Source organism: Coffea arabica, chromosome 5e (genome assembly GCF_036785885.1).
Source record: "Coffea arabica cultivar ET-39 chromosome 5e, Coffea Arabica ET-39 HiFi, whole genome shotgun sequence".
Lineage (NCBI taxonomy): Eukaryota > Viridiplantae > Streptophyta > Magnoliopsida > Gentianales > Rubiaceae > Coffea > Coffea arabica.
Window position 1 is genome coordinate 47796752 of NC_092318.1, and position 26751 is coordinate 47823502.

The following is a 26751-nucleotide window of genomic DNA, read 5'->3' on the forward strand; positions in this document are numbered from 1 at the left end:
GAGTGGCCCAGTACCGTATTGGATTAGGCTGCGACTAATCGAACATCTGGGTTTCTGGCCCATGTACAAAAAGTTAACGGACGAAATTCTGGGCCTCTGGATGACCTCAGATTTCAACATTTTTTATGTGCCTGATGGCCTCGTCATAATTTATGGAAGTAAGTTTAGTGTTTATTTTATTTTATTTTATTTTAGTGTATTCGAGATTGTGTGTTCTTAAAGTTGTTTTTGGAGTTATTTTTTTGAATTTGTTAATGTAGATCCCATGACCAAAAATAGTTTGTGGAAAAAAAATTAAATCCAAATAATGCCTATATAAAATATAATTCACCAACAATACACTGGATAAAAATTATTTCGAACTTTCAATTTTAACATATTTATCAAACGTGAGAAGATACGGAGTGTGTATCTACTAGATTGGAGATCATGTGAAATATGTAGTGTAGCATTTATTATACTGTGATACACGCAAGATAAAAAAGGTAGTTTGGAAGATTAAAAAGTTGGTTGAAAAATGTGTTTGTACTGTAAGCAAATTTTTTTATTTTTTTTTTTTGTAAATAATGTGATATCCAAAGTTTAGATAGGAGATCATTTGAAAAAAAAAATTATTTAAAATAATACTGTGACACTTTTTGTGATTCGATATATGTGAATAAAAAGATAGCTGAATATATAAAAAATTAGTTGAAAAATGTGTTTATGATACAAGTCAAATAATATTGGAAATAAATGTTCATATCCAAACAGACCCAGTCGATCCTGATTGGGAAAAAAAATGTACATTTCATATGACAAGCCTTAAATCTATTTTAAGAACACGTGTAGGGCTTATAAAAAAATATACTAAGTTGATATTATGTTCAAGTTGATTTACATTCTGAACGTGAATATATTTTGTTAAAATGCACGAAATCATTCCCAGACCATTACACTAGTAATCATCCCTGTCTTATGTCTATTTTTTACTACATAAAAGCACATATTCACATTTACTTTTCCTTGCATCTAGACTCTTTTTCAAGTTAATCTCCCTTTTGTTAAAAAAAAAAACTATTTTAGATCGGGCACCTATTATTATTTTTTTCTTTTTTTTTTCGATTGGGAGGTATCCTGGTCAATTGACCAAACTAATCCCCCCAGGCTGGAAGAGCCCGCCCTTGCTCCTGAAGAGGAGGCTAAACTCTTTTATCAATTGAAAGTATTCAGACATAGCACTGAGATTAAACCCAAAGAATTAACACCTCAAATATTTCTTAACACGGAGAAAACCTTTTTATTAATTGAATGTATTTAGACATAGAAAAGAGATCAGATCCATCAAAAGTTTGCAATTGAAGTCAAAGCATTATAATAAGAATAACTATTAATCTAAAACTAGACGGGGGATCGATAAGTTTGTTATTTCCTTCCGGTTTGTAACAGGAAATTAAGGACTATGAGGTGAACTGATAAAGATTTGTACGTTTAGCTGTTTCATACTTAGACATGTCATAGGAATATTTTGCCATATCCATACAATTGTGACTTGACACATAAATGGAGGTCTCAAGCAGCCCTATGAAATCGAATCTTAATTCAAGAACCCACCGCATATATTGAGACTTGAAAGATCTTGGCCATATCATGGAACCTGCTGCTGTCACAATCTAGTTGCTGCATTTTTCATTTGTTTAGTACATTAATTGAAATCGATTTATTGGCTACAAGCAGGAAAATTCTGCTAAGAGAATAGTGAATATACCGCCATAGCTTTAAATAATCTAATTGAACCAGCCACAAAGGAACAATTGCAAGATGGAGCTGATGTCCACCGTCCACTCCAATTCAATTCACAAGGACTTGTAAAAAAGTTCCACTGGTTTACTTTGCAGAGCAAAACAGTTGTGCAAACACAAATGGAAAAAGCAAATCAAGAAGGAAAAAAAAAATTACATCCCATTATAATTTAGCTTGAATTCTGTTGTAAAATATGTTAAATGCGTATCTTCTCCTTTGCATTCCTTTTTGGCTGATTTCCAAGTTCAAGGATTATAGTACTTTTCTGTGCCTGGATTATATCCCTGTTGCTTCTCATATTCTTCCATGGAATCAAACTCATACTTGGACTTTTCACCGTTACCGTAGTAACCTTCAGCATTGCTATTTTCCTTCACTGATTCATACCCATTTTGATTCAGATTCTCATTGTTAACACCATAATAGTACTTACCATTATCCAAGAACCCTGTGTCACTCATTCCTTGTTTCTCATTCCTGTAGCTATTGCTATATCCATTGTTGTTATTGTAGACTGAATTCAAATAGCCATTGTTGTTGTAATTGTTGGAGTATCCATTATTGTTGTAGTTGTTGGAGTAGCCATTGTTGTTGTAATTGTTGGGGTAACCATTGGAGTATTGATTCCTGGCATTGTTTTTTGCAAGCCTTTCACTGTCGATTTCCTCAACCAGAATTTCATCTTCCTCATTGCCAAGGGTGGTGGCCGTGGTTGCGGTCATGGTCTTTTTTGTAGGCGAAACAGTAGAAACACCGCCATAAAGGCCATAGGGATAGTCAGTACTCTCAATTGGTGCTGGTGCTGGAGAAATTGATGGTGCTTGTACTGGTGCTTCCATTATAGGGACATGCTTGCTTACTCTAGCCTCAGCATGAACAGAGGAAAGAAGGAGAACAAGAAAGAGAATGGAGACATTTTTAGCCAGGGGAGCCATAATGGATAGATGGGAAATGGTTGAATTTGTTGTTTGGCTCTGAAATTTCAAGATCCCAAATGCATCCTTTTATAAATAGACAAAGTGCGGTATTCTTCCCTCCTTTTGGGCCGTCGAATGTGAGGAATATGGGATAGCTTTTGGGACATGCTGCATGTGGGATCCTTGAGAATATCTTTCACAATTGAGGCACCTAATCTTTGGCCAGGAAAAAAGTGTCATTAATTAGTCAAAAGCTGGCATTTTCTCATGGGATGCTTAAAGAGAAAGTGATCTTGCTCAAGCTTGCAACATCATAAAATAAAGAAAATGGCCCCTGTAGCCTATTTTGCAGTTGAGTTAGTTGAAAGGGCTTATAGCCTTGTACCATATGAAATATGCTTATATTAGCTTCCTTTTTCTAGAGAAAATTCCCCTGAAGCTACAAGACCTGAGAAGTAGCAAATCAATACATTAATTTTCACATGCACTTCCGGTGGCTCCATAAATTGGTCTGTTTAAGGGTGACTATCCAGTAATCTACCACATGAGAAGCCAAAGAAAATGGGACATGGCTAATGCACGAGAACGACTAGAGATAATGACCAAATTCATCATATGCAAATGCAACTGTAAAAGGTGAAAGTATTCTCCATCACCATGAAGGGCAATATAACATTTTTACTGCATTGGTATCACCAACTCTTTGGATTTAATCTGATAGTTGCTGCACTCATGAAAGTCTCATTTCCTTCTTTATTATTGGCAGAGGGAAATATTTTTCTTTCTCGAAAAACTATGCTGTAATAATAGTAGTGATCTTTCAGTTATCATTTGATTTTGATTTTTTTGGGGTAAGAATTTATATTGCTTGGTAAATTTAGTAGTTGTAATTAAATTTAGGTAAATCTTATGTACATTGACAATTTATATATTATCATAGTTGGATGCATGACACATGAGCAAATTTTGAATTGCAAATTTAAATTTAAATGAGTTGCCGTACATGCAGTAGTGATAGTTATACACTGTCAATGTATAAAAGATTAATCCATAAAGTTTTGGTGACAGAAATACTTACAATTTTTTCGAGAATCATTTGGTTAAAGACACCACTTGAAACTTTTTGTTTGTAAAGGCGAAGAAAGGACCATGGAGATCTTTGGACAAAAGCAAATTGGTTTTAGTAAGTACGTTAATACATGAATTTTCTTCTCGCTAAAATTAGCTCAGATTGTAGTTTCTATCTCAATTTAGCATTTCTCTTATCCTTCATGTTCGATTAAAACACACATGCTCATTTTTGCTTCTTTAACAAGATCGAAGCCAAGTTTGGAGTCAGATTCAATTTCTAAATTCATATTTTATTTTTATTAATATGTCAATGACTTCAATTTTCAAAAACAATAAAAACAAATGAAAACAAAGTGTGTGAAAAGATAATTAAATCCCATGTTTTTTGGGCAATTGCTGGGCCCAATACGACACAAAATCAGGAAGACCAATTCTTAATGTTCGTACCCAAAGTCCATCTGGTTTTCAACGAACCAAAAGAACGGAAATTGCGCTATTAAATATTCTTCGGGAGCTCCCGCGATGGTCGGAGTTGATTTGTGAAGTGGGTGTGCACTCTGGACTCTGGAGTCAAATCTACAATTTAATTAAAGTGTATGGGCTTCCTTCCTGGAATGGGCCGCTATCCATGCAGAATTTGGATATTACAGGTTCTACAAGAATCAAGATTGTAATCATGTAAATAAAATTTACTCCCTCCGTCTCAATTTGATAATCCTGATTTTGTTTTCACACAATTTAAGAAAAAATAGTTAACTTTATTGGGACAATCAATTTAGGTAACTATTTTTCTAAAATACCCTCACATTAATTAGAATACAACTTTATGGGAACTTGAATTGATTGTAAAAAAAGAATCAACTCTCATTAAATAGGGTAGGTTTATAGTCACAATAACTTACATTGAATAAGAGTATTTTAGAAAAATTAAAATACAACTGCATTTTTCAATTGGAAAGTGGACTACAATTTGAGACAGATAAAAAAGGAAAACAGGACTATCAAAGTCGGACAGGAGGGAGTATCTTCGAACTTACCCAAAAGTTAAGAAAATACATATTTTTGGAGCAAATTATCCGGTTGGTCACTAAACTTTTGCGATCGTCGAATTTTGGTCACTCAACTATTAAAAGTCTGGTTTTAGTCACTAAACTATATAAAGTTAAAACATGAGGCCATTCTGTTACATTTGGCCGTTAAGTTCGCAGATCTGTCTATCCGCGCGATTTCAAAGATAAAAGACGGGGTTAATTTAGGAAGTTCAAATGAATTAAAAGCTGATGAGCAAAGCGGGGACATAAATATAACTGGAACAAAGCATAAAATACGCAGTCAAATTGGGAGTTGAAGAAGCAAATAGTACAGATTACGAGGGCCTCCAAATCTAATGCTCGATCGAAGCTTTTCTCTTCATCCCCTTCAATCACCTCAACCACCTTCTCAAGTCGCCAGTCGAAGAAGGTGAAATCTCCCCTGCCGTGAGACTCTTGGTGTAGCAAGGAGATTCACCCGAAATTTGAATTTTAACCGATTGCACCGAACCCAGCTAGAAACAGATCTGCAATTGCTTTTGGACTATATGGTGAGTTTGATCACGTCAGAGGAGAAGGTGGAAACCTTGATGTCTTGCGCCAGAAAGATTGATTCCCATTTCTGACTTCTGTATGTGTGATTTCTTGATGGTTAAAAGGCTTTTGCATATTTTCCTAGCGAGTGATAGCGGGAAAAATAAGCTACTTGTAATTACCCGACCTTCTGTGTAATTTGGGCAAAAGTGTATATTAAGCTGAACGTGTTCTGCCCACTTGAACTGAGTATACTGTACACCGCTGGTAAGGGGCACCCCGCACAGGGTACAGGTGAACAAAGTTGATAGCATGCGCCCAATTATGGGTGAAAAGATGAACAAATTATTCAGAGTTAGCCCAAATTCCATTGATCAATACTACCTTATAATCAACTTGATACCATATTCAATTGTATGAATTTTTTGACTTCATATTCAAGGTGAATTCTATAAATAGAATTCCAAAATTTCCCCTATGGAAAAATCAATTCTTAATTAAGTTAGACTTCAGTCTGCACCCAAGTGCCATTCCAGACCCTATTAGTCTTCATGGGGGTTGCTGGGTGATTGAAGGTGAGAAATGGTCGGCAACAAAGTGGATTCATGTAGACAACTTCGACAAGATTTTGGGATCCACTGATAATTGCGCCCCTTCAATCACCTCAACCACCTTCTCAAGTTGCCAGTCGAAGAAGGTGAAATCTCCCCTGCTATCAGACTCTTGGTGTAGCAAGATGAATAACCCCAGATGCACTCCACAAGCATTTTTAAAGCTTGGGCTTCTCATATAATCTCCGTAGCCCGTGCCTGCACCATATGGGTCTGGGACAGGGAACAACAATCTCTTCTTTAGCAGATTCTGTTGCGGCCATGTAATTAGGCACCGCACTGGTCATGCCTCTGGATTGTTGGTGCAAGCCACCACCGCTGTACTGGTGGTAATTAGACCTTGGTGTTGGGGTTTGAGCTGTATGACCGCATCTTTCTTCCACTGCAGCATATCTAGGACTGGCGGAGCAGACTTGGAGAGGCCTTGTTTTGGACGGAGAAGGTGTGACAGGAGAGTGGAGAGATAGAGCTTGTTGGGTCGACCTATGAAGAGGGGAACAAGAGGTACAAGTGGATGTTGAACTTCCTATATTAACCTTGCCTTTTATCTTGGAAATCGCACAGACAGACATATCTGTGAACTTAACAGCCAAATGTAACAGAATGGGCTCGCATTTTAATTTTATACATTTTAGTGGCTAAAACCAGACTTTTAATAGTTGAGTGACCAAAACTCGACGATCGTAAAAGTTTAGTGGCCAACCGGATAATTTGCTCCATATTTTTGTGTGTTAATCCTATGGTAGATATGTCTCATAGCATACCAAGAAATGCCATGCGATAGTGTTTTTGTCGTGTAATGCACTTTAAAGTTTCACAACTCTTTCAAACGCCCTCCGAGAGACGGAGAGAGGGCACAAGTCCCTATTTCCATGAGTGAAGAACATCTGACTTCGTCTATTCTCACTCAAGAATCTAATAACACTAATTAGAAAGTAAAATTCACATGTGATATTAGGCTCATAAATACTAAGAATTGTTTATTCTGTATTGATTTGAAAGAGAAAGAATGAGTGCTTAATATACAAATAAGACTCGAAAACTGCTAGTTTAAACTTTTAAGTCAAAATTACACTCTTTAACTTATGTTGGACTTGTTTGATGAGCTCTCTCACATTTTTCTCTTCACTAGTGTCATCAGAGTTTTTTAGTTACGAATCTAGATTACTTATCTTCTTGGCATTAGTTTGATGAATTGGTCTCTTCTTGGTATTTATTGGAGTACTTCTAGTTAAGAGTCTAGACTACTTATTGATAAATGGTTTCTTCTTGATGAGGTGAATTGTTCTCTTATTGGTATTGAACTAAGATGCCAAATGTTTGGTGGGAGATCCTATTGATGTTGGACTAAGAAGTTAGGGGCTTCTTGATGTTAGACTAAGAAATTAAGGGCTTGGCAGGAGTTTGATATCCAATTTGGATGTTAAAAAAGAGGGGGTTTATGACTATGAGTTTGAGAAGTAATCTTGAATGTCAAGGAAGAGTTTGTGAATTTTGGTTCAAGGTAATGGACTATTCATGAAGAGAGAAATTGTTAGCTTCGTGATAAGGATAATTTGTCTCACATTGTTTTGAAAGAGTAACACAAAATGCTTAGTACATATGTAAGGGATTGAGACTTATTCATTTAAATATTTGAGTTAAAATTGAGCCTCTTTGCGAGCACTCTTAGGTTTTTTCTCTCCAATATATAGTTACTGAATTATTATTTTTTGAAAAAATGTATACCGCCTACATTTGCATCCTAAATGATCATACCTCAAATTTCAACAAAAGAACATTTGTTTCCCTAAAAAAGATGTCTCGTTTGAAAAAACACGAACGTTGAAAATTAGTTCTCATTAAATTCCTGCAAAATAAAATTTTTCTTATGAATAATTGAAGTTTGTTTCTAATTTGTAACCTATTGGCTCCAACACCAACTACATAACCACACAACCAAGTGATTAGAGAAAAAAAAATCCTTGATCTCCTCCTCAATTAACAAATCAAACGACAAATTCCAGCTTAATCATTTAAAAAAACAAAAGAAAAAAAAGAATACACCAGTATATTCCAGATAACCATTAAAAGCATTCAAGAATCTAAATCTACTAGTGTGAATACCTGTGCTACGCACGGTGCTGACATTATTAAAAAAAATAAAAATAAAATGGTGAACAAATAAAGGTGAAAAAATTGAACCAACAAAATTAAAATGTAATATCTGATTAACAATAGTTTGAAATATAATAGAATGTGTATATCATTCAAGAACTGTCTTTTTTCGGAAGATGGATCCTGAAAAAAAAATAAAAATTTATATTAAAAAAGGGAATGATATATTTCTACAAATGAATGTAATTGAATGTAGTTAAAATGAAATACTTACAAAGACTAAGCATTCGATTCTATAATTTTGTTTGAAGGTGCGAACACTCTTCACACCAATCCACTTTTAGTAAGAAAGCCAAAATTGGTGATTTAATTAACTCTGTTGAATTTTGTGGAATGCGTACTACAAATGAAAATGCACAATCTTTGCATGAATTAATTCGTTGGCTGAACAACCTATCACCATTTTCCTGATAATTAAGAACGTACGAAATTAGTGTATTTTTTTACATAGTTTATAAATAGTATTATAAAAAATAAATATATATTAAGAAATTCTACATTCCTTTGTAATTTTCTGAGATAAAAAGTATCATAATCAAATACAAATCGTGCATGTCTGTCTTGTAGATTAAGATGCATGTTACCACTGAAATGTCTTATTTATATGTTAACATTGCACCTGTTTGACAAATAAAATACTATATGTAATACAGAAAAATATATTGAAATTAAATATACATGAAATTAATTACCTAATAACAGTGTCAACAATGTCATTACAGTGCATACACACTGTCTTTGAAAAATGACCGTCACATAGTTGTCCACAATTTTTGCATAACTCGTAGAACATATTTTCTATGTTAATGCTCGGAATGTAAGCAAATATTCGAAAATATTTAACCTAATAAGAATGAAATAAGATATAGGTTATGATTATAACTTAAAAAAATTCGTTCAGTAATTAATTAAAATTGAGTAAGCTTATCGTAGGCATGATTATATATTCAAATATCCATATTCTCTTTGAATTTGCTAGAGCGAATTGCGCGAAATGTCACTAAACTATTTCAAAGTGCCGGTTTTGGTCACTAAACTTTTTTATTAGCGCGAAATGTCACTGAACTAGTAAATCTGTACCGTTTTGGTCACTCCGTGTATTTGTGCCGTCAGGAGAGACGGAAATCAACTTTTTGAGGGGCAAATTCGTCTGCACAGTCTTTTCCTTGAAACTCTCCACCATAAATCTGAATCAAATGTCAGACAACTCGTAAGTTCAATTAGGAAGTGCAAACCCTTATCCTGTAATAGATTTCTTCTGCAAATATGGAGTAGGAGGGACAATATACGAAGTTGCAATTTGCTGGGAATGTGTTGAAGCTTCATTGGAGGAATACCTAAGAAAAGAACTCCGACTTGCAATTTGCTGGGAATGTGTTGAAGCTTCATGAGAGGAAAAGGCAAGGAAACAACTCCGACCTGCTCTTGTGGCAGTAAAACCAATTTGAAGACTTCATGGACTGATAGGAACCCGGCAAGGAGATATGTTGAATGTGCTAATGGCAAGGTAAGTGTGTGAAGATATAGGAAATTCGTTAAATTAGGTTAATGTTTAATTGTTTAGATATTTATCGGCTAAAAAGAATTTGGATAATTTTTTTGTAGGTTGATGGCTGTGGTTATTGGAATTGGTATGATGAAGAAATGTGTGAGCGTTCGAAACAAGTCATACCCGGTCTTTTAAGAAGAATAAATAGGGTGGAAACCGAGAATGAAACTTTGCGGCAACAAATTCTCAAGTTGCAAAAGAAAGCTGAGAAAATGGAGGATAAAGTAAAAAATCTGAAGGAGAAGCTTGGAAGAAAGAAAGTGAAAAAAATGGTCATTGTTCTTTTTGTTATGGCCTGGACAATTGTCAATGCATCAATGTGGATTTGGGGGCCTAACAAGGGACAGAAGTTTGGAAGGCTGCAAATTGATGGCTACTAGAGTATTGTTGTACTTCAAATCCTAAACCAGTGTTGCTCAATGTTTTAATACACAGCTCGTTTTTGTTGAGATTGTAGTGTTTTTATTACACCTCATTTTGGTTGGTGTTGTTTACACCATGGATGTTTGAAATTGTAATTTATGAATAAAAGACTGAAGTATTAGTTCCAACATATGGGTGGTGCAAAAGAAAAGTAGCTCACAAATGCAGAAAACATAAAGCCAAATACAACAAAAGAGATAATTATCATTATCATTCCAAACAGCTACTTTACAAAAGAGATAATTGTCACTGTCATTCCAAACAACTGCCAACAAAGTTAGCCATGTTTCACATATAAATAATCTGGAATTGTCCTAGACATAGAATACATCCAAACAAAAGCTATGCAAACAAGTCCTTTAATCTGATCTTCCACTTCTACTTCTACTGCTCCTTGATGTTCCAGCCCATCTACCAATCTTGAATGGAGGCTCTTTGCCCAAGTACTCATAGTTGGTGTTGATCCTTATCTTGTCAATTTCAGACAGCTTTCTCTTTGAATGGAGAGACTGTTTGTTGGCCGCTGTAGTAGACTGGTCGGTATCATTGACAGGCCTAACTCTCCTCACCTGTACACAAGTACAATAAATATTAACAATAGCTATTTACCATAGTAAAATTAAAAATAAAATTAGAAATAAATTTTTGCACCTACAGGTGTCTTAGTCTTTCTAATCTGCTGCTTTTTCGTACTACTACTGGTAGCTTGTGCATTACGTTCAGCATGTGAACCAATGTCATTATGGGAAGTAGTTTGCTCTTCAGCTCCATGTGGCTGAGAATTGACACAACTTGAAGAATATCCTTGAACTTCCACATGAGCAAAATCAGGCTCCTGAGAATTAGCTCCATGTGTTGTGCTTGAGCCATTGTTGGTGCCCTTTGACTTTCTAGCATGTTTAGGAGTTGGAGCAGGTTGACTGCAGCCTTCACCTCCATTATTTTCTGGAACACTTTTGCAGGTAGCAGCATTGTGGCCTGCCTGACCACATCTTCTACAGTGCATGATCACATGCTTTTTTAATTTTTGCACATTATTCGTTCCCACATGAACACCACTTCTATTTTCAGAACTACCTTTTCTTCTTGCTTTCTTGGGCCTACCAGGTTGGACACATGCAAGTGGAGGATCTAATATGGGAATATCACTCTGAGGCCATAGAGACTTTCCACTAATTGGATATAGTACATTCTCATATATTTGAAAGAATAGATATCTACTATAACACTGATCGGCATAGTCATTTGGGTTCCTACCAATTTTTAAAATGGCAGAAATTGCATGGCAGCAGGGGAGCCCACTAATTTGCCACAACCTGCATGTACAGGTTCTGTCTCTTAAGTACACAGCAAATTGTTCCCCCTTAGGTCCCCTAACCTGATATCCCCCCTTCCCATTTGATATTGGCTTCCACTTTCTAGAAAACTTTTCCCTCTCCTCAATCAAAGCCTTTATTGCTGGTCCCACAGGACCACTACATTTTCTCATCCAACACACTCTATTTGATATCCTTTCCATCACGAATTCTCTAATCCACTTAACCATCCCAATCACTGGCAACTCTCTAGCATTTAATATATGAGAATTAAATGTCTCTGATAAATTATTAACCAGCATGTCAGATTTCACGTGAAGTGGAAAAAAAGCCTTACACCAGTGATGAGGTGGTGCAGCTCTCTTGACCCACGCGTGAGCTTGCTGGTCATATGCTCTAAGCTCTTCCAAAGCTGCCTCATAGAACTCTACTGTTGATGCTGCTGCAATGCTCCAGAATTTTTCTTTAAGCACTTCACCAGGGTGCTTTTTCTTGAAATTTATGTACATATGTTGTACACAATATCTATGGCCAGCTTCTGGTAATAACTCCAGCAGTGCACTATCAAGACCCTATAAAAGAGTTCTAAGTTTAGTCACTTGCAAAAATTATCCTATACAATACATGCTATAAGGATAAAGAACAGTACTCCTAACCTTCTGTTGGTCTGAAATAAAAGTGTATTCACTGCTAGTTGCTGGTATTTCTAGATCACCAATCAGTAAACTCAAAAACCAAAGCCATTGTTCCCGAGCCTCCTTCTCAACAACTGCCCAAGCTAATGGCCACCAACCATTATTTGGATCTGCCCCAATAGCAATCAACAACTGCCCTGGATATGCCCCCTTAGTGTGACAGCCATCAAGAGCAATAAGGGGCCTACATCCCTCTCTAAATCCCTTTTTCATTAGTCCCAAACAGCAGTAAAATCTCATGAATCTGGGATTACTTTCAGGATCAGCTCTTGGTGAATACTTGATGTCTATGGTGGTGTCAGGGTGAGTTTTTTGTAGTTCTGCTGCATACCTCCCAACATCAATATACTGCTGAGATGCTGACCCTTTGATAGCAGCCTTAGCCATTGCAAGTGCTTTGTAACCTTTGTTTCTTGTGATCTCGCAACTATATTGCTCATCTATACTCTGTAACAATTGCCTAACAGGCATGTTCATGTTGGATCTAACAGACTCTTCAAACTTGTCTGCTACCCAATTGGATGTCATGTTTTTGTTTCTCCAAGCATGGCTGCAATTGGTGTGGACATCGTAAATTGTTTTAACTACAAAGTCTTCAGTACCCAAAGCAGGAACGTGGCTAGCATAAATGTACCACTTACACGGATCTGCACATTTAGCTCTCATTCTTGTTTTGTCACTTGTATACATGTATACAGGTCTTCCACTTATAATTGCATAATTTCTGAGAGCATCTCTGAACTGTTTTTTGGTTCCAAATTTTTGTCCAACATGAAAATGGGGATCTGTTCCATCTCTGCTAGCATTGAAACTAGTGTATCTCACAGGAACATCTTCATCTTCTGAATCTGGATCACTATTTAATTCCCCTTCCACAATATCATCCAATAGTGGGTTGTGTTCAGCTTCAGTTTCAGGACCAGCTTCTGTTTCAGCTTCAGTTGCTGCACCTTCTCTATTTTCACATGCTTCAGCTTCAGTTGCTGCCCCAGTTTCTGTTACAGGTTCAGTTGCTGCACCTTCTCTATTTTCACATGCTTCAGCTTCAGTTGCTGCCCCAGTTTCTGTTACAGGTTCAGTTGCTGCACCTTCATTTGTTGCACCTTCACCTACTGCACCTCCATTTGATGCACCTTGACCTGCTGCCCCTCCATTTGATGCACCTTCAGTTGCAGCACCATTATTTGATACACCTTCATTTGCTACACCTCCTTTTCTAACTCTTTTTGTAGCACCACAAACGGCCTCCGACGTACGAGATTTTCTCCTATCTCTGTTTCTTCTATTCCTGGAACTGTCATTGTCCCTCCTATTCTGACTTGATGGAGTTGGGTCATTATCAACTTGGCTATACATTTGTGGCTCGGACTCCTGTGTATTGTTGTTGGCCTGTTCACATCTCCTAGAAGAATTTTGGTATGCATCTTCATCTTCACCAGCATGGTCATGTGTCCACTCTAAAGCTGCAACTGATCTACTAGCTTGGACTCCTTTTCGTTGTCTATGAGGTATTGCTGCCTGTTGTGTAAGAATTTCACCATCATCCAAGATCTCCTCTATTACCACTGAACTCTTTGTCTGTGGTAACTGTTCCAATTCCTTTTTCTTCTTCCACTCATATATTTCCTCAACTGTTAAATGATGACAGTATACTTCCATCAACTTGTACTCATTAACCCAACCACAGAATTGCATAATGTCTTCATCCGTTTGAAGTTCCATCAGTCCATGGTTCAAATCCCCTCTAGGGTCAATGTAATAATATAACATAGTATCGTTGTGCCCACACTTTTCCACCATTTTATTTATTTCATGAATCGACATAAAATCAGCATGGCAAAGATCGAAATAATCAATCTCTCCAACCACATAACTCTTGTATTTCTCTCCCTCAATTTTACCGCCGTGGTGGAGTTTAATCGAAAATGCAGGTATATCAGGAACTGCAACAACAACGACAAAGGCAAACAACATGATTCTTGTTAATCACCATTTTTTATTGTCATACATGCTGTTCTTCTTATAAAAATACTTAACCCCCATTTGTTAATTAACCCGAATCAGACAACTGCATTTTGAAAAGTTTATTTTTTTCATTAAATCACAAGATAGAGGGTTCTTGTAGGACCCCTTGCAACCCACTTATACGACAAAAAGCGAAGTCAATCGTTCTTATGTCATTTTCTAAACAACTGGATCACTTCAGCAAACCCTAAACCCAATAAAAACTCTCACTAAATACTTCTTTATACTCAAAACACAAACAACACCATTAATCAAGCAAAATGTGTACGGATTGTAATATTTCTTACCGTATAATGTGTACGGATCAATGAATTCATCCCTTTGCCTTTTCACCCATTTCCCTGCCATCGATGATCGATTCTTCACAGCTAATCTTCGTCTTTTGCCGGTTCTTTGAGTCTTGTCACTGATTACTGTGAGAAGAATGGATCAATTTTGATACTTTTCACTGTCATTGTCCACATTCCCAAAAATTTTACCAACATCCCAAAGCCCCACAGTTAAACCTTTCACTTACCAGATGAAACTCTTCCCACTAAGGCTGTGCAGACGAATTTGCCCCTCAAAAAGTTGATTTCCGTCTCTCCTGACGGCACAAATACACGGAGTGACCAAAACGGTACATATTTACTAGTTCAGTGACATTTCGCGCTAATAAAAAAGTTTAGTGACCAAAACCGGCACTTTGAAATAGTTTAGTGACATTTCGCGCAATTCGCTCAATTTGCTATCAACAGTACTTGTGGTGTTGTGAAATTGCTTGATCTCAGTCACGTAACTAACTTGCGGGCACATGTATTATTTTCAAACCTGCAATTTTTTTGAAATACATGTCAATAAGAGTACGAAACAATATTAATAGTTTGATATAGTGTTACTGAGGAACTCACCAACTGCGCAGGTATCAAGCAAAATCTAAATTGTGATTAATATATAATTTGCTAACTCCAATTGTACACAGTGATGGTCCTGCATAGTATGGTTATGTTCGCTCAAAAGCTATTCAAAATATATAGAATATAACTAAAATCAATTGATTTACCTCTGAAATTTCGTACGCAAATACCAAATGCTAGTAAAATATTATTTTTTGTAGCAAACTGATATAACCGTTCACCATCATCATTAGCAAAATTATCCCCCAATATGAATCGAGCTACTGTCAAACTGTGTTGACAAAATTTTGATAAGTGCAAATGTGGGGGGAAACGTGGGATGATGATTAGAGGATTTGTAGAAGTGGTTATAGGATGAATTAAGAGATAGTTGGAGTGGACTCTTAATTGAAGTGGGAAACATGGGAGGAAATATAGGGGGAAACGTGAATGATGATTAGAGGATTTGTAGGAGTGGTTGTAGGGTGAGTTAAGAGATAGTGGAAATATTTTAAATTTAAATTTAAATTTGATTGGTGATAAGGTGGGTTATAACTCACTACTATCTATATCTATATGTATTCAAGAAGGAATTTTTAGTAGAAACCCTCTCAATGGTTTCTAAATTTCTCATTCTTTTTTCTAAATTTTTGTATTTATTTTAATACATAAAAAGTAGTGGATTATAACCCACCTTATCACCAATCAAATTTAAATTTAAAATATTCCCACTATCTCTTAACTCATCCGACAACCACTCTTACAAATCCTCTAATAATCATTCCACGTTTCCTCCTACATTTCCTCCCATGTTTCTCACTCCAATTAAGAGTCCACTCTAATTTAAGAATTTCACCCCAATTAAAACTCCTCCAAACATAGCATCCTCTTTCAATTTTTTTGCATGCTCATTCTTATTTTTTGGTTAACCAAAACTAGAATCTATTATCTCTTTCATCTTTTTGTGGTGTCAATCTTAGTTTTTAACTTAATTTCACCATGAAATATGCCCGCCTACAATCCATTCAATAACAACTAAATTTCATACTCGCAAGATTGCAAAGGAGGAAACATTTGCTTAGAAAACGAAACGTACACCGCAACGATTTCACACACCAGTTGAAAAAGTTTCAACAATTTTGCGCTGACGAAAGAGAAATCTCAAATCAAATTCGAAGGACAAAATCCAGGCTACACCGATTAAAACGTCGTTCGTATCAAATTAAAAATTTCGTTACTGTGTATTCTTTAAATATTGGCATTTCCATTGTAATTTCAAATATTATTCCCAATACTGTTATATTTTTTATTAGTTTCGATTATTTCCAATACTATAATATGTCTATAATTTTTGTAACCCTTTTAGTGATCGAGTTAATTAACTGATCGAGTTAATTCCTCCACCCTCGCTCTCAGTTTCTTCTTTGTTTTTGGTTCTCTATTGATTTTGTAAATGTATTGATTTTGTTTTTTTTGTGAGCAGTTATGGAAGAGATTATGTACAGAGACTTCAACGGAAATCAACCTTCTTGCGAAGAACTGGAAATATATTCTTGCCGGCTTAATTTTTCAGGTCAGTCCCCTCTGCCCCTCCTTTTTGTCATGTTTTGCTTTTCTTTTAAGGTGATTTGGTCTTTTACTTTCTTTATTTTTTCTCCTTTTATTTTCTGGGCTGGTGGATGGTTTGCATCGTATACATGATCAATGCTTTAAAGAGGCCATGTGAATAGCTGCGTGATGTATATAATATTTTATTTGTTAAACAGGTATAATGTTAACATACAAATCAGAGATTCCAGTGATAACATGCATCTTAATCTACAAGACAGATATGCACGATTCGTATTTGGTTGTAATACTTTTTATCTCAAAGAATTACAAAGGAAGGTAGAATTTCTTAATATGTATTTATTTTTTATAGTACTATTTATAAACTATGTAAAAAAATACACTAATTTCGTACGTTCTTAATTATCAGAAAAATGGTGATAGGTTGTTCAACCAACGAATTAATTCATGCAAAGATCATGTATTTTCATTTGTAGTATGCACTCCACAAAATTCAACAAAGTTAATTAAATCACCAATTTTGACTTTCGTACTAAAAGTGGATTGGTGTGAAAAGTATTCGCACCTTCAAACAAGATTATCAAATCGAATGCTTAGTATTTGTAAGTATTTCATTTTAATAACAATCAATTACATTCATTTGTAGAAAAATATCATTCCTTTTTTAATATAAATTTATATTATTTTTTCAGGATCCATCTTCCAAAAAAGACAGTTCTTGAATGATATACACATTCTATCATATTTTAAGCTATTGTTAAATAGATATTACATTTTAATTTTATTGGTACAATTTTTTCACCTTTATTTGTTCACCCTTTTATTTTTATTTTTTTCAATAATGTCAGCACCGTGTGTAGCACAGATATTCCTACTAGTTAAAAAAGTATTATTGGTAGATATTTCCCAAAAGCACCATCCATGACTTCTCAATTCTCATTTATTGGGGAGATCATGATGCTTGTATTTATCATGTTATTTTGGTAGGTATACCGTATAGTGCATAAAATACAAAGTACAAATGTACCTAATGGACTAAATTCCCAAAAAGCAGAAGTTTTTAATCTAACTTCCCAAAAGGTGGTGATTTTTAAACCTCTTCTCAAAGGATGAAAAATGCATCCATGGAATGCATTGTTTCAAATAAAAATGCAATTTGTAAGTACGTTGTTCTAATTTTCAGACATTTATTGAAATAGGAAAAAATGGTTAAAAATGCTATTTTATAAAAAGTCTCATATAATGAATGCATTTTTTGGCTTAAAAACACATTTTCGAAATGCATTCATTAATTAAAAAAAACTCATCTAACAAATGAGCTTTTTAGAACAGACATAAGTACTAAAAGAATGTATTTGCCCTCAATCACTCTTAATCTCTTTCTACCCTTTAACTTCTTCAGAGGCCAAATGAAACAAACCACCCATTCAAATTTTTCGTATATCTTATCCCATAACCACCTTCATCTCATAGATAATATATTATTATTCGCAGCCAACGTAAAAGCAATTTTGATTAGGAGACTGCTAAGTTTCAAATTAAGGCATATTGTCAGGTAATACTTAAAAGTTTGAATTTAGGGTTTATGAAATAAATGCATTTAATTATTTTAAAAAGCAAAAAGCAAACTTGAGATGATTCTTTGGTGTTTATTGACAGAGGAAGACACCTCACAAATGGCATTTTTGTCTAGAGTAGTGGATAATGAAGAAGGTTTCTCTTCCCTCAATTGCAAGTTGGAACAAACACTTGGTATGTGTACTGAAGTGTATCTTCATTTTTCTTTTTATTTTTTGTTGTCTTTGGTGCTAAAATTGAAAATATGCATGGGTAGAAAGGATGGATGTAATGGGGGTGGTAAGGATTGATGCTTAAGTGCCCAAATTTTGTTTATGTTATTTGTTCATATGCTAAAAATAGTTTCACGAATATTAGTAATATGTTGCGGTGCAAAATGTAGCTGCGTATGACATTCAAGACTTTAGATACATGCATGTCTACTCTTTTTCAGTCATTGCTAGGTAGTTCTTGAAATTTTTTCTTATTCTTTACTGGTTGTTGGCGAATATAAATGTTGGATTTATAGATACTAATCTAAATTCACGTATGGTCATGTCAAAATTAAAAGAAATTAGAGACCGCTATAGACTTTATTTTTGAAAGATTCTTTTACAGCATAGAACGTAATAACTGTGGGCAGCCTAGAAGTTTAGGAGTTACCTACATTTACAAGATATGATTCGTTTTAAAATATACTTCTTATTTATGGTATTTTTCATCATTCGAGATGAATTGATTGCAGTTTACATTGCATTTGAAGGCTTGTTAGCATATGTTTTAATGGATTTTTAAAATCCATTGAAGCTTACTTTATATTGGGATGGTCATATCCAATATTATCTTGAATTAGTATTCATAACCCCAATTGGCAAGGTTGTTACAATCAACCAAGGATAAGATTTGGAGACTTACTAATATATACTTATATATTAGAGTGGATAAATTAACTGTAGATTTGAACCTCATCTACAAATATCCTGATCATGGACCATGGGGTTTCAAGTTTTGCCTATTGCTAATAATGGATGAAAAGGAAATGGATATGATATTTTGTTTAGCAGCTCAGCATCCAAATACTATGGTTCATATATACGTTGTCCGAGAACCAGTTCTCAATTGTAGGGATGGCAATAACATCTTCACCAATAAGGAAATGGCTCCATACATAAATGTTGAATCCCCTGGTATTACTTACACCTACAATTTCATGCACTCAATCTTTTCTTAAAGATAAGCATGGTGCACAATGGTTTGCATCTTCAAATAATGATATTATTTTTCCTACTGTGAGTAGCATGTCACCGTCATTGAAGCCCATCCAACCATCATTTTCTACTCTTTTAGCGTCACAAAATCCAGTCGAATATACAAAACATGATGAAAGTGCATGTGTTAACCAATAAGGATAGATGCATTTGCTAGAAGATGTTGTTGACTATCCTAGTTCATTTTAACTGGAACATAATCTATAAGAAATTGAAAATATGACAACCATTTTAGCACCTGAAGAACCTATTGTTAAGGCTGAAACTGGAAATGCACTTGGAATAACTGATGTGATTCATAATTTGGTCTGGAATGAAGCATCTTTGCCGTCTAGAGATGATGCTTTTTATTGACGTTGAACAAGGGCAGTCTGATGAAGATAGTGATTCCAATGTAGAGGTTGAAAATGGACAATGCATTTTTTAGGATGATAATGGTATTGATAATGGTCGTACTGGTGACAATGTTACTTTTAATCCTGATGAATTACCTCCTTACGATCCATCCAGAATGCATTTTTATTTAGATATTAGAGATCTTGATAAATTTGTTATCACTAGTAGGGAATCTCCAACAAGGATAGACTTTTGAAGTGAAAATAGTGTTGCAATTTGCAAGCATATGCGATTCAGTGACAAAGAGCAATTAATAATGGCAGTCCATCTTTGGTTTATGGAGCAATGCCATGAGTTTCAAGTTCAAGAGAGCCGAAAGCATAACATGAAAGTTTGGGTTTGTTCATTGTATTCCGAAACCATGTGACACGGATTGGGGTTTGTATCAAGTGAATCATCGAGACAGGTGAAATATAAATTGGACCCTTAAGCACCAACGTCACGCCCAAATGTGAATGGATTGAACTTCAAATATACAAGAAGGTGAACTTGAGGATGTTCTTGGTTAGGCTAGCTTAGACTATATGACTTGGTATAAACAGTGCACAAGATGGCTTATTGGCAACCCATCATTGAGACCACTACTACCAGCTGGTTATTAGGGAATTGCACCAGCTAATAAGATGATGGTAACAACCATTTAGATATTTTTAATTGACTACTTTGTTTAAAGTTGTATATTAGCAACATTAGAATTTAAATTGATAAAATTTCAGGTAGATACGTTGCATCGTGTCTATTACAGAGCACTTAAAGCATTACCACATGCTGAGGCCATCTCTATTCTCGTTCTCACTGATATTCAAGATATGTGCCAGTCAACTATGTGTGCCATTGTATATGAGATGAGATTGAAACTCCCACCATTGAATCCAATAATGTCACTCTCAATGGATGAAGAGTTGCAACATGTAGTCCCACAGGCACGTGTTTGAAGAGCCATACAAGAAGGGTCACAAAGAGTCCATAGAAGGGAAAGAAGATGAAGACATGCCAAAATTGATCAAAATATGGTACGAAATCAGATTTTAAGTCAGGATAAGTTTGTAGGAGACCATACGGTGAATCAGGAGGCTAGAGGCATGAAAAATGAGCAAACAGCTAATGAGTTCAATTAGACATATAACCAAACTTTTGAAATCAATCTTGATCAAGGTCAAGGGGATGAACATGCAGAAGGTGATACCACACATGCATAAGCTGATGAACATGACCTGACACATACACAAGGTGATAACTGATAAGCATGATCAGGCACATGTGGAGTTTGATTTGCAACATCAAACACATGAACACGTAGATTGAGATAAACGTGACACTTGTAGAAATCGAGGTAAAAATCAACATCTACCCTTGCAGTCACTATCTAAAAGAATCAGGAGGCAAAAATTGTGTTACTCTTAGGGCATTCTCAAATGATTTATTGTACTTGTCTTGTTATAAGAATTCTTATTGTATATAAGAATTTGGATTGAAAACCAAGTAAAGTTAGTATATGAAATTAGATGTGAGATTATATCCCCTTATGACATATTTGAATATGCAAGTGTTTGCTTAACAGGTGATATAAACAGTTGAAAATGAGGGAAAATTTTGTCCATTTATTTTTTTTTATTAAATATGATTTAATACACAAATAATTGTATTACTAAAACAAATCAAATTACCTTTTCATAATACAATTGGTAACACTTTTGCTTAAACATGATGCCTTTCTATTGACATATAGAATTTTCACATAATTATGTTTTAACTTATTATATCACTTTGTACCTTCATCCAATATCTACAGTTTAGTGTATATTCACCTAAATATTTTGTTTAAAGTTTTCAGGATATGTGAATATTCTAGCTCTTTTTAGGCCATCATATTTTTACTTTAAACATTTAGGATTAATTTTTTATGAAACCATAAAATTTTCTTTATAAAAAGTGTTACGATTTTTTAAGACGTAAATTACCAACATTCGAGATACTAAATATGTATGTGCATATGTCAAATTCAAAGTTAAAAAACCTTTAAGCCTTTTGCAAACTTGAAATGAAATCTATACCAATCAATTAATAACAACTATGAAATAACATTTTTTTTTGGATCTTGACTTGTGTTAGTGAGTTAAATTAATAATAACTCTGATAAAATAATAAGACAATATTTTTTTTAAAAAACCTCACATAACCGAAGTCAATATCAAAGAAATGAAAAAAAAGTAGTACAGATTGATAAACAAAAAATGCATTTACTAAATGAGTTTTTTTTTTTGACAAAATAGCACATTTTGGAAATGGAATTTTTCGTGACATAAAAAAGCGTATTCGTCTAATGCATTCTTTAGCCAATTTTTTCCTATCTCAACAAATTTGCAAAAATTCAAACAACGTATTTGCAAATTACATTTTAGTTTAAAATAACGCATTTGGTACATGTGTTTTTCTCCCTTAGGAAAGAAATTAAAAAATTGTCACATTGGGAAATTAGTTTAAAAACTCCCACTATTTGGGGATTTACTCCTACCCAGACTGTTTTAGTTGGGCTGACCCCATCACCCACGTTCGCTAGATACTGCAGCAGCCCGCCACGTCATTTTCGATAGTCTTTAAACGCTGGAATTGTCGATACATCCCAGTGTGTCAGGTGGTCCACTGTCAGAAAAAGTCAAACGATCATGTGGCTGTGATGTATTTCTGTATTTGGAAACTTCATGTAATGTCGAGGTGTACATCTAAGGGCCCCGCAGATTCCACTTCTCCGCCGTACAAGGCCAGGCGTCCGCTACGGAGGTCCGTATCGTGGTAGCTTTAGATTCGGTGCCAGTTTGGCTGCTGTTTGTAGAGTTCTACGGATCTACACTTTCTTGCTACGTAGACCAGCTGACTTACCTTACGCATATATTCTCCAGGCTCCAATAAATGGAATAGGAAAAACATAAATATTTTGCCCATAATTGCATATATTTTATGTAAATATGCTATTCAAAAATGCAATATTGTGAAATCATTCTCAGTAGCGGACATACTTTTAAAATCATTCTCATGCTTTTTTTTTTTTATTTTTTTAGTTTTTAGTGTAATTGAAAAGTTTTGAATCCGAAATCTCTCGTTTATACTCTCTCTCCCCTTTATTATCCAACCTATCTCTCCTCCCAATTATTTCCTTGTTAAAATGTAACACTGGTAAAATTAACTCGCCACATGTTTTGTTTTAACTTGGGACCAAGTTAGTTGTTTGCCGATAAATTGACTTTTGTTTAATGTCCTAAACTTTTCGTAAACAAAAAAAAACAACTAGAAACAAAACATGGATGCTATAGTTGTGAAACCCGCGATTTTTGGCCCCTATTTTATTATGGCATTATTGTAATTTTTCCAATTAATTAAAAAGATAAAATTTTCTAGGTAAAAGAAAAAAAATAAATAAATAAAGTAACTGTAGGATGGGCTAATGGGCTCTAATAAAGTAAAACTCTGACTCAAGTCACCTATTAGTAAGTATTGCTAGGGTTAGAATTTTACTAAAACCCTAGACAGAAAAATAACCCTAGTCTTACCTCTCTTTCGTCTACCTCCCTAGAGCAAGAGCCGTCAGAAAGGAGGGAAGGAGAAGCAGGCGACACGGTCAATCGATCCGACGACTAGGCACCTAAACCTGTAAGTTTCGAGTTCATGTAAGAAAACTTCTTTTTGGTTGTAAACGCTTTAGTAGTGGTATTAATTGTTCTAGGAAATCTTATGGACATGTATTATTGCTATTTAGGTTTAGATATATATGTTTCAATAAGATTCGTATCTGGGTTAATAGGAATAGGGGGGTTGATTTTAACCCTGATATTATAGGGTGTTTGAATCTGTTTTAAAAAAAAAAAAAAAAGAAAGGGAAGAGCAGCGGCGGCTGCCACTGCTCTGTTTCGGCCAGGCGTTGCAGAGGCAACGCCACAGGAAGAATTCCAAGGGTTGGCCGAAAGGCCAATTTTCGGCCAACCCAAGACAAAAAAAAAAAAATTTGAAAGATGATGTCGCCAGCACTTGCTGGGGACATAGGAAATGGTTGGCCTTTTCGGCCAACCAATGGAGTGAATGTTGTTGCCAGACCTTGGTCAAACAAATGGTTTCTGACGACCATGGTCTAAAAGGAAATGGTTGGCCTTCTGGCCAACCATGGCTCTCACCCGAAGAGGAAAAAGGGATAATTTAGATGTTAAACAAATATAAAATAAAATAAATAAATATTTAATAAATAAATTTTGAATATAACTAGTCCATTTTTATAGGTGATCATGGGTATTAAAATTCAGGACCCAATTTAAAGAAATTGTTAGAATTCAAGTATTGGTCATGTAAAACTTTTATGTAATTAATTACGTCTAAGATATTTAAAGAAAAATCTAGGATATCTTAGTTTAGCCTTATGAGGTTAATGTAGATGAGGTGAGATAAATTCTAAATTGTTAAACGAAATGTTTAAAATAATAATAATAATAATAATAATAATAATAATAATAATAATAATAATAATAATAATAGTAAATAATAATGCTGATGATAACACTAATATTAATAATAATCATAATCATAATAATAATAGTAAATAATAATTAATGAACAATAATAGTAAGGATAATAACAATATGGGCATGGAGGAAGTAAATTAAGGATATAAACAAAGATACAAATATAATACGAGTGGAATAAACTAAGACAATAATAATTATAATAGGTCAATATATATAGATATATATATATGTACATGTATACATAAATAATAATAACGCCTATACACGCCTAAAAGTGGAAATAAAGGGAAAGGTAATAGTAACTATCTGACATATATATAAGTGATAATAAAATAAATTAGCGACGACGAGTATGGTAATAATAATAATGGATAATCATAAATTATAAGTAAATATAGTAAAATAGTAGTGAGGATAATAAACGGGATTGTGAATAATTATTTTCTTCTAAATTAGGAAACTTTACAAAATGAACACTTTCCAAATTAAGAAACTTTCTAAAAATAGAAACTTTCTAAATTAGGAAACTTTCCAAAAAAAAATAGAAATCATCCGATTGGAGGGAAATGCTATTAGGGTTCATACAATGGTCTAGATATGAATCTTGTACTTACTTAGAGGTTGTATATTTATGCATCTGTAGGAAGTAACAACTAATTAGGGAACTCATGCATTTGATAGGTACGGTACAAGGATTTAAGATAGTTCCACTCGAGCAGCCAAACAAAGGTAGGTGGTACTTACCCTTCTGAGATTTCAAATGTGCAAATGAGATTCTTGTTTTCAATACTATTTTGTTGTGTTGACACGAAAGGTGTTTGATTAAATGCTTTACTTGGATATTTATGAAAGCTATATTTTACTATACAAAAATGGACCGTGTGACTTATCTGAAAAGTTTTGATATGCTCTTATATACAAAATGAGCCGAATCTTTTATGAAAACAAAGATTTATGTATATGATATATGAAATGAATTTTGACAAGTAAAGCTCAAAGCAGTCATGGAATAGACGGTAGGGGCTATAGTCCTGCCTAATTGCCATGGTAGCCTGGTATAGAGTCCGGCCGATTGGTAAGGTCATGGTAGCCTGGTATAGAGTCCGGCCGATTGACAAGGGTAGCCTGGTATAGAGTCCGGCCGATTGACCCAAATATGAATGAGACCAATCGGTAGTCATGAAACTTATTGGTCGCCCACCTAGTAGGGGTTTAATCTCTAGGCTGAGTACTCAGTAGCCGGTCATTACATGTACTTGTTATGAGCTAATCTGAAAGAATGATTTATAAGCCGATATGGAATGAATTTATGAACTGATTTGAAATGAGGCTTATGAACTGATATGAATTGATTTATGAATGGATATGAAGGGATTTGTGATTTGAGACGAGATGATTTATGACTTTACGATTTCTCATGTACAACTATCCATAAGATGCTTTCAAGTTGCTTGCCATTCTTTACTACTGATTGCTTTACAAATGACGTTACTTTCAAAATTACGGATATGAATGATATGCAAACGATTTGAGTTATACTTATATTTGTATATGTATCTGTAAAACTAAGAGTGCATGGTCCAACAGAGGGGTAAATATTACCTACTGAGCGATGTGTCGCTCAACCCACTTCTTACCATTTTTGCAGATTTTGAAGAGTATGAATTGGTTTACGTAGAAGACCCTGAGGATGACTTTTATTAGCATTAGATGAATAGAAGTTGGCAGGCTAGCTACCGCTAGTTGCTAGTCTTATTTACTTTTGTTTCCGCTGTTTCAATAAATGTACGAACATCTTGAATATTCGTAGACTTCCTTTTATATGTAATTCGAACCGCGCTTTATTTGTTTAAATTATTTAGTACTGTCAAGTTAAATTAGTTAATGTAGCCTTGTATTCCTGGGTGGGACTTGGGAGTACGACGAATGTCATGTGACGGGCACGTGCGGGCTCGGGGCGTGACAATAGTCCCTTTCTAGGTATCTTATTCTTAAGGTCAATTTCGCCGTTAGATAACAGAAAAAAAAAGAGTGAATGGTCAAAAATGTTATTAAACTATTAAATATGGCATGGGTCAGTCATTAAACTTTTTCGCAGCTACAAAGGTTACTAAACTGGCAAAAATGGGTCAAGGAGGTCATTTTATCAAATTCTATCATTAAAACAATCGGTAAATTATTGAAATTCAACGATCTTTTTAGCAAAATGACCTTTGGCAACTAATTGTTTTACCGGTAAAATTTGACAAAATGACCTCACTGGCCTTTGTTTGCTAGTTTAGTGACCTTTGTGGTCACAAAAAAAGTTTAGTGACTGACCTGTGCCACATTGAATAATTTAGTGACATTTTTGGCTATTCAATAAAAAAAAAAAAGGAACACTTTTTAGGTATCTTATTCTTAAGATTAATCTCGCCGTGAGATACTAGAATAAATGTTACTTGACCCTTAAATTGTCACAATT

The 26751-nt window shown here is 34.7% G+C and overlaps 1 protein-coding gene and 2 long non-coding RNA genes across 3 annotated transcripts; 1 reads left to right on the plus strand and 2 right to left on the minus strand.

The window, feature by feature from the left end:
• Positions 1-1923: 1923 nt before the first annotated feature.
• LOC113743683 (uncharacterized) lies at positions 1924-2768 on the minus strand. Its single transcript, XM_027271734.2, has one exon. It carries the CDS (start codon positions 2715-2717, stop codon positions 2028-2030), a length of 690 nt encoding a protein of 229 aa, XP_027127535.1. The 5' UTR covers positions 2718-2768; the 3' UTR covers positions 1924-2027.
• An 11222-nt stretch (positions 2769-13990) lies between these two features.
• On the minus strand, positions 13991-14682 carry LOC113687859 (uncharacterized). Its single transcript, XR_003447798.2, has 3 exons — positions 14629-14682; positions 14399-14524; positions 13991-14029 (listed from the first exon to the last, which is right to left on the minus strand). It is a non-coding gene; the product is annotated as an uncharacterized lncRNA (long non-coding RNA).
• An 8627-nt stretch (positions 14683-23309) lies between these two features.
• LOC140006314 (uncharacterized) lies at positions 23310-26172 on the plus strand. The gene is made up of 3 exons (XR_011813949.1): positions 23310-23424; positions 24969-25016; positions 25936-26172. It is a non-coding gene; the product is annotated as an uncharacterized lncRNA (long non-coding RNA).
• Positions 26173-26751: the final 579 nt, after the last annotated feature.